Source organism: Crinia signifera, chromosome 9 (assembly GCF_055691185.1).
Source record: "Crinia signifera chromosome 9, ASM5569118v1, whole genome shotgun sequence".
Lineage (NCBI taxonomy): Eukaryota > Metazoa > Chordata > Amphibia > Anura > Myobatrachidae > Crinia > Crinia signifera.
The window spans coordinates 78,282,584-78,292,264 of record NC_139225.1 but is presented as its reverse complement, the minus strand read 5'-3'; the positions used below and the strand labels follow the sequence as shown (position 1 = coordinate 78,292,264).

Genomic DNA, 9,681 nt, shown 5'->3' with positions numbered 1-9,681 from the left:
CTATGGACTCAAAATTTACTAAAGTGGTATGTTCCAATATGATATTGCTCTGTTATGCACGGTTGTTCCCAATGTGAAAAAAAAAAATCCCTTTTGCTGGGCAAAAGCCTGTGTGCAGCAAGATCTTCATGGTCTAACTACAGACTTAGTGATACAGCCAGTGGTCACTTATACCCCTTTTACCCTGCTGCAAAAATCCGGATCATCAGTGGTGTAAATGGGTCATGCTGTGTCCCTTTTACACAGGACTTCTGCCCAGGTCCTGACCTGGGTAGAACATGGCTAGGACCTGGGTAGAGGGCGGTGTAAACGGGTACGCCGGGTCACCCGACCTGGCTCCCATTTACATGAATGGGGGACGTCCAACCGCAGCGTCCGCAGGTTGGGCAGACAGCAGCGGAGGAGGTGAATGGATGCCTGTGTGCGGCATCCATTCACCTCCCGGACGGGGGCTGGGGTGGTGCTGGGGACAGCCTAGCAGATTACCTTAGTACTGGGCTTGCCCCCAGCGCAGCGGTCTGGGTCCCGGCGATCGGAGATGTGGCGGTGTAAAATGGAGCAAATGCCGCGTCGCACCTGGCTTGCAGCGGGGATCAAAAACCCAGGTGCGACCCGGCGTTTTTGGTGTAAAAGGGGTATCATCTACTACTGAACAGGAACCTCCTTTTTACACAGAACAAGCCCGATTTCTGTACGATATGTACATCAAGGTGCTGGAACTATGAAGAATCTGATCCATATTGATAGCATTACACAGTAGCTGCACATGAACGCTGCAAATCGCTCTTTCCATCTCATCCTAAAGGTGCTCAGTAAAACAGATCTTGTAACTGTGAAGGTCATTGGAGCATATGTTTGTGGGGGTTGAGAATTGTTTTGTGACATGGGGTGGGAAATGATACCTATTTCATGCACATGCCTATACAGCCATGATTTTTCAGCCTATGGACTTTCTTATAGCAAGTCAAGCAGCTTCCCAGAGCCATTGCATAGTCCGCAACAACTGCTTACACGTACACAACTCAATGCAGAAACAAGGACATCAGCTGCCTCGTCTGGCCATGCAGATAGGTTATGGCAGTAGACGTTGTCCCTATGTTTCTCGATGTACATGATTGCAGCTGAGGGCAGAAACTCTGCTCTGCCTGCGTTTTGCCACCAATCCCCATTACCTCCACTACACTGTCCCTTTCAGTCAATTACTCTACGTATAAAGTCACTGTGTGCTGCATTGCAAAGATAGCTTGGCATGTGCAGTCCACCGATATTTGCTCAGTTGCATGAATCTGAACGAGCCCATGATGCGTTTGAAGGTTAATAAGGTATTCATAAAACTTGGTTGACTTTGGCATTTAAATGCTAAATTGATATTATGCCACATTAGATGTGCCATGGCAAAGTTCCCTAAATTACACTACAGTGATTTTTGAGCCGATCGGATGATTTTACTGAAAATCGTTCGCAATCCGATCTTTTTATGCAGCTAATGATCTATGGGACTTGGGTGCTTTTGGTGTTTGGCCAAACTTGGGTATTGGGACACGCGAGTGTTTTGGCTCCCAGGCGATAGGTGGGGGGAGCAATGGTAGGGGGGTGGCGTATGGTCGCCGGGGTGAGCGATGATGGCACAATGGAAATCTTCTGGCACAGGCTCACCGCCTGTGCCAGCAGCGCAGCTCAGCCCGAAAAATTTTCTTACCACCAAAGTCGTTATCTGTCCAAAACAGTACTTATATGTTAGTTGGGCGCCCACTGAGCTATTTGCTTAGTTTTACGCGTCACTCTCGATGCGCTTGCCACACTATATAAAATCAACTGCATGCCGACATGGATAGTGGGGATATGAGTGTACTTACTATAGTGGGCGCCCAACTAACATAAGTACCTCCAAAATTGGTGAGCCTTAGTGTAGCCTCCGTTTTCTGTTCATAGTGGACAGGACTGCTCTGTTACTGTTGTAACTCATCTATGTCAAGGTTTTAGCCTTTTCTGCAGTCTTTGTTTTGTGTACCAATCTCTAACCTCTAGGTGAGCAACACTTCCTAATATAATTAACCCTTTGAGCACCAATATTGCTGTGAGAGATGTGCAAAATATCTGCTAAAAATGCCAGGGTTGTAATCGAGGAATATGAATAACTTTAGATATTGCCGGCAAGTGATCTGAAGTCCAATTTATTGAAGTTTAGTTAAATATTGCGGCAAATCTTTTTTCTAGCAGATATTATGCACATCTCTCACCACAATGTTGGTACTTAGTCCCTATCTGGTACGGGTGTGGTAGGACAGTCCAACAGGGGTATCCCGACTGCCGGTGCGCCAACAGGGGGGCGAGCACAAAGAAGTCCCTTGCGGGCTTGGTGGCTCACCACAGGTTCTATTATCCCTCTATGGAGGTCATGGACCCCTACAAGGGAGAAGAGCCCATGTAAGTCGGGATTCGGGCAGTCATCCCACATCCATCTGGTACACCCAATGTTCCCACAATCACTATATCCCATTTTTTTCTCATTCGGGTCTGATTAACCACAGAACATCTTGAAAATATCTGCATGCTATGATTGCTACCATTGATTGACTAGATAGTTGCGTTAATTATAGCAGGTGTAACTAATAAAATGGCAACAAAGCAAAGTAACACTTTCTTATTATTCATAGCGGGTATTTTCACCTAAGTATTAAGTTCACGTCACCATCACTTTCTTAATGATGCTTATGACTAGACTTGCGGTTTATTCATGCTATTGGGTTTTTTGTCAGCATGTTCTGAATGTCACTATAGATATGCTGACATACATAAATGTCGGCATTGTGCATGTACACATAATGTCAAAATAGTGTAATAGTGAATAATGCACGTTGCTATGCATGTCAATACAATACAACATTCACAATGTGTTTAACTGCTGAATGTCAACATATACTAGTCTATCTACCAGTCCTATAGTTATGCCCTGGAAACTGCCAAACAAACGTATTTCCAAACTCATTTCGGTACTTGTGTATTATAGCGGCGCCCCCGATGTGCATCGCGCGATGTTTTCATCGCATGCGATGCGATTTTTGCCCCCTATGCGATGAAAGATCGTATAAGCACCATAAAGGGTGCTTTTAAGCACCCTAATGGGTGCTTACAATGTGAAATGCACCCTCACGCCACCCCCCCACTATAAACGTGAACCCGAAGCGTGGCGAGCGGCGGCGGTACGCGTCCTCTGACCTTTTCATACCCCCACTATCCACGTCGGCGTGGAGTTGAGAATAGAAAGTGTGGCGAGCGCAGCGAGCCACCGAGCCCGAAGTGTGGCGAGGGGACGTGGATACCTTCACAGGTATCGGAGTCCCCTCGCGGGCTTCACAGGTATCCGCGTCCCCTCGTGGGGCTCGCCACACTTTCTATTCTCAACTCCACGCCGACGTGGATAGTGGGGGTATGAAAAGGTCGGAGGACGCGTACCGCCGCCCCTCGCGGGCTCGCTTCGCTCTACACGCTTCGGGTTCACGTTTATAGTGGGGGGGGGGTGACGTGGGGGTGCATTTCACATTGTAAGCACCCATTAGGGTGCTTATACAATGTTTAATCGCATTGCATCGCATTGTATGCAATGTACAATGTCATACAATTTTAAAACTGTATGACATTGTACAGTATCGCGCGATATCGCGTCGCATCGCATACCATCGTATGCCTTATGGTATGTGATGGGCGCCGCCAAAATACACAAGTACCCTCATTTCTGCTCAAGCTTCTAACCCAAAATGTATTTTTAATACATTTAAATCCCTTCTTAACCCTCCCTTACCCAAGCCACCAGCCACTCTCCATGCACAAGATCTTGCTTCCTACTTCAGGGATAAGATTGACAAGATCCAAGATGAATGGGTATGCTCCAACTCAGTTGGTGATCTGCTCAATTCCATACTTGAGCCCTCTGACGCATTTACTTCATTTGATCCCACGAATGAATATGAAGTATCTGCATTTTTCTCTTCCTCCCACTCTGCTACCTCTCCTCTTGACCCTATACCCTCACAAATAAGTAAATCTCTGTCTCCTGTGCTCATACCAATCTTATTTAAAATCTGTGACCTCTCTTTCTCTACTGGTGTCTTTCCTTCATTGTTCACACACGCAGTTATTACTCAGATTCTGAAAAAACACAATTCTGACCCAAGCTCTCTCAAACTACCGTCCCATCTCTCAACTTTCATGCACCTCCAAACTATAGGCCACTATTCACTACTAATTCTTCTAGATCTCTCTGCTGCTTTTGACAGAAATGACCACACACTTCTCATACAAACACTACAATCCCTAGGTCTTAAAGACAAAGCCCTCTCTTGGTTCTCATCCTACCTCTCTAACCGCTCCTTTAGTGTTCGTTTCTCTTATTCTTCCTCCTCTTCGCTACCTCTTTCCGTTGGAGAACTACAGGGATCAGTTTTAGGTCCTCTGCTTTTCTCAATCTATACCTCATCTCTTGGCAAACTAATCAGCTATCTTCCTAGCCAGACGTTCATCGTCTGCAAAGCTACTCTGTCAGTCACTTCATTGGTTACCTGTAGTCTACCTTACTTAATACAAAATTATTTTACTTACACACAAAGCCATAAACCAAACTACACCAACATACATATCTTCTCTTATCTCAAAAGATCTTCCAACATGACCTCTACGCTCCTCCCAAGATCTGCATCTCTCATCCACACTCATTCCCGATTGCAGGACTTTCTTTGGGCTGCGCCCACTCTGCGGAATGTGTTCCCTGAAAACTCACCTCTTCAGGCAAGCTTATCAAATTTCAGAACCAGTCACTTACCCTTCATATACTGTTCCTATCTAATCACAGCCCCACTGTACAGTCCACACATATCCACTCTTTCTTTTTATTTATTTACAGTTTCTTATATAGCGCAGCAGATTCCGTTGCGCTTTACAATAGTAGACCGTGATAAAACAAACTGGGTAACAACAGACAGACTTGGAGGTAGGAGGGCCCTGCTGCAAGCTTCACATTTTCCATCCTCCTGACCCATGGCCAAACTGCTGGGTCAGTTTCTTACAGCACACCAGGAAACCGTGCATTCTGGTGGAATTAATGCAATAAAGAATACGGTATCTATCCTTATGTATCAATGCCTATTTCCCTATAGATTGTAAGCTTGCGAGCAGGGCCCTCCTACCTTTGACTGACTGTAAATACCGTTTGTTTTAACACTGTCTCATTTGTAAAGCGCAATGGAATATGCTGCGCTATATAAGATACTGTTAATAAATAACTATACAAGCAGAGTAAAATGAATGCAATGAAAATTCAGATTATAATTATATATGAGATACATAAAGATAAGAGCACAGCATTGCAGGCAGCCTGGTCACTGGTGCCCGGACAGGTGGTTTCCAGTAATGTGTATGGATGACATATTACTAGATAGAGGAATACTGGCGGAAAGTGCCCTGGTCCCTAGAGCCTGCGTGCACCAGCAGCAGCATCACCCCCTCCCCGGGCTGCAGAGAGAGCTGTAACCAGCGGCACTAGGACAGGCTGGGTGCAGGTAGAAGAGCCCCTAGAGATGGCTGCACCTGGTGCACTGCTCCCCTGCTTCTCTACACCCTGCTCATCCGACCATGCAGGAGCCGTCAGGTCCTGTCACCGGCACGGGGCCCGGGTCCCCATCTCCCGACCAGGTCACCGTTCCTTGCGCGGACTCATCGCCCCCCATGGCCGGCGAGGGGCTGGCGGAGGAGCTATGGCTGTACGGAGGTAGGAGACTGCGCCGCGCCCGGTACCTCAGCACGGTATTGGCACCGCTGCTAGCATCACCCTTTTAGTGCATCGCGCTGCGTGATGGGTAATCCTCCGGCCACGGGACTCACCCGTACTCCGGGGAGGGGATGGGGGGTTATGTCATCCGATGCCTGCCCGGGCTCCGTACATCTCAGTGACAGCTACACACGGTGTGCTGGATGGTGGACACAAGGCAAGGGGCGGCACTCCTCTCACTCACTACTGCCGGTGGGACGCCAGGAACCACCAGGAGGCACGATACAAACTTTGGTGAAAGTTGACAGAAACAGCTGTATATAGCTCACATCAATGTAACCATCCTGGCAAACTGCAACCATACTGATCAGTCTTCCAGTGCCCACACCGTTACTTAATGACTCTCTTGTCAGGATTTTGTATCCTGGTGAAAGTACCATCAATTAAAGATGTAAGAATGCCAGTGTCACATTGTGCCAGTAGTGTTACGCTCTATAATATATAATATACTGTTTGTAGAGAGACAGCAAAGTACTGGCAGTTAATCCCTCTGGAAGGTTAGATCCCCAGGTGCCCTCACATGGGGTGGGATATATTAACATACATTGCCACCCCCGCCGCGATGCCAGCGCATATGTTCTAACATATGTGGCTGGCATTGCGGCGACGGAGACCCCCTTGATACCTGTGATGTGGTTTCCGGGGTTCTCCGTCAACCTCCTTGGCTATGCGGCGTCTCCTCCTCCCCCCTGCAGCTGGAAGGACATCCCCGGCTGACTGTGACATGCTGCTGGGAGGAGCAGGGGAGGGAGGGTAACGAGGCTGCTGCAGGCGGCGATAGAAGCCCATAGGCTTCTACCCTGACCTGCGGTGATGCGGCGGGGTGTTAGTACATATAAAAAAGCTGTAAAACAGGGATTTTACCGCATTTTCGGCTCAGTACATCCCGCCCTTGGAAAAAGAGATGTCTCCCATTTATATAGAACATAAAGAGTGGCACCCTTACTGTAGGTCTAATAGGGTGTACACACAGTGAGACTTTTCCTTCGATTTTGAATATATAGTTCAAATCGATCATACATCGAATGTTTTTCATCTTTGCAACATTCGATGCAGATTCGATGCGTGCTCCCGTGTAGTGTAAATCATATAGAAAAGTAAACTTGCCAGGTAAGACCGGGGCAGTACGGATGGTGTAATATTTAGAATTCCTGCCTCACAGCACTGAGGTCATGGGTTCGATTCCCACCATTGGTCTAACTGTGCAGAGTGTGTATATTCTCCCCGTACTTGAGTGGGTTTCCTCCGGGTACTCCGGTTTCCTCCCACAGTCCAGAAATATACTGGTAGGCTAATTGGCTCCCAACAAATGAACCCTAAATTGTCTGCGTCTGCGTGTACATGTGGTAGGAAATATAAATTGTAAGCTCCACTGGGGCAGGGACTAACATAAGATATTCTCTGTACCGCACTGCGGAATATGTGTGGGCGCTATATAAATAACTGATAATAAATAAAATCAAATATCAGAAGAGAAATCGAATGGGCCAAATTGAATAGAAAACCTCACGTGTCTACACACCATCAGTAAAGTAAATTATGGCTGAGGCTCAGATGAGAGCATCTCCATCAGTATGTCTCACTGTGTATACACACTATAAGTTATGTACTCAATATATAAAAAGCCCCTTATTAATCCCAAAAATGAAAATAAAATACAAGATTGGAGTGCGCTGGTAAAAATAACAATAATGTATATCTGTGATTTGATATTACATTAATTAGTGTTCACTGTAGAAATTTTGCCGGGCAAGGCGCCGGGGGGGGGGGGGGGGGTGGTCCAGGGCCGCCGACGGCACACTTGTGGGCGGTCCCAGACCGCCGACGTCACTAAAGTGGGCGGGCTGGGCCGCCGACATCACTAAAGGGGGTGGGCCCGGCCGCCGACATCAGTACAGGGGGCGGGCCCGGCCCTGCCGAAGATGGCGGGCCCGGCCCTGCCGAAGATGCCGTCACCACGGGGGAAGGTGCATTGATGCCGGGGAAGCGCCGGGCATCGCCGTCTAAGGCGGAGCTGGGCTTCCCCGTGCAAGGAGTCGGGCAGGCACCAGGCTGTTTTAGCGGGGCGCTGCTAGAGGGGCAGGGCGCATTTTGCCCTTTAAAAATTGGGCAGGGCGCAGCGCCCCGCTAATACAGCCTAGCGGGAACACTATTAATAATAATCCCTTGCTAAGAACATTAATATTATCACCCAGAACTTCATACAATTACATTTTCATATGAATATACCTCCTATTTATTTACAGATAAAATTGTCCTATAGACATAGCATCCCCGGAATACGGTCACTAGGTCTACAAGCTTTGAGTCAACACCACTAGGTGGACATGCATGAAGGGCGACATGGGATAGGGTCAACATAGGGAATGTCAACTGTGAAAAGGTCGACATGGGATTTTTAAACTTTTTTTAAGCAGACAGGTGCCGACAGGCGGTATTTCATGCCCTACCATCCACTAGCAGGCATTCCCAACCACGGTCCTCAAGGCACACCAACAGTACAGGTTTTAGTGATATCCATGCTTGAGCACAGGTGACTTAATTAGTACCTGAGTGATTCTGATTAATCCATCTGTGCTGAAGCCTGGATATCACTAAAACCTGCAATGTTGGTGTGCCTTGAGGGCCGTGGTTGGGAATGCCTGCTCTAGGGCATGGTGGGAGAATAAAATAGTGTGCTGAGCATAGCGAGGTACCATGTCCGATGCATGGCGAGCGCAGTGCGCCCCAAAAAAAGTGAAAACCCCATGTCGACCTAATGCTTGTGTTGACCTAAATGACCCTGTTGACCTAACCCTATGTTGACCTTCAGTCATGTTGACCTAGTGGTGTCGACCAAGTTGTTGTCTATATAATGATCCGTACCCGGAAGGAGCGGAGCTCCGTGAACAAGTGCTGTCTGAAGATGGTCTTTGTTCTCGCAACTTGTAGTTTTCATAGTTTGTTGACTTTATTATTTTACATACAAAAATATCGGCTGTAACATGTGATAGATTTCCATTTACTGTACAGCTCAAAGGCTACAATGCATTAGCTACTGAGGACGTGCAGTGCATTTTAGCATGGTTGAAGGCTTCTTTTAGAATAGAATAGAATAGAATCAACTTTATTGGCCATATTGAGCACACTAGGAATTTTTTGTGGATTTACAGTGCAGCATCAAGCAGGGATGAGGGGGGGGAGGCATTACATACATTACATTGAGACATTACATGCGGGGACGACATGCCCGCCGAGCAGCACAGCGCCTAGGCAGCCATCAACGGCGCCACTGGTCACTGCAGCAGCCAGGTAGGTAACGATATAAGCAGGGACAGTACAGTTATCACACAGGGAACACATACCCGCTGAGCTGCACAGCGCCTAGGCAGCCATCCATGGCGCCACTGGTCACTTCAGCAGCCAGGTAGGTAACAATATAAGCAGGGACAGTATAATGGCACACAGAGAACATATACCTGCCAAGCTGCACAGCGCCTAGGCAGCCATCAGCGGCACCACTGGTCGTTGTCGCAGCCAGATAGGTAACACTGGGGCAGATGTATGATGTGTCGATATGGGGGAGAAGGGTATCAGCGCACGTTATGTGCACTGATACCGCTTCTCCCCCATGTATGAAGCGCCCCTGTCCATATCGGCGCTGCTATCAAAATGATAGCAGGCCGAATGTATGAGCGGTCAGCATCGCTGACCGTTCCGCACGAAGCCGGGTTTGGCTTCTCCAGCATCAGGCTGGCGAAGCCCTATCTAAACAGCAGGGACAGCGCTGTCCCTGCTGTTAGGTCTGGGCTGCGCTGGGGATCTCGCGTGAACAGCGAGATCCCGTGCATGCCCAGTGCGGCCGGCCGGGGGACAGG

At 48.0% G+C, this 9,681-nt stretch overlaps 1 protein-coding gene across 2 annotated transcripts in view; it reads left to right on the top strand.

The window, feature by feature from the left end:
- The first annotated feature begins 5,645 nt into the window (after window positions 1-5,645).
- Window positions 5,646-9,681, top strand: part of LOC146036635 (uncharacterized) — a 44,034-nt gene continuing 39,998 nt past the window's right edge. For both annotated transcript variants that reach the window (XM_083160571.1, XM_083160570.1), the window contains exon 1: window positions 5,646-5,764. In XM_083160571.1, coding sequence (XP_083016697.1) covers window positions 5,722-5,764 — 43 coding nt within the window. In that variant the 5' untranslated portion in view covers window positions 5,646-5,721. The remainder of the gene's footprint in view (window positions 5,765-9,681) is intronic.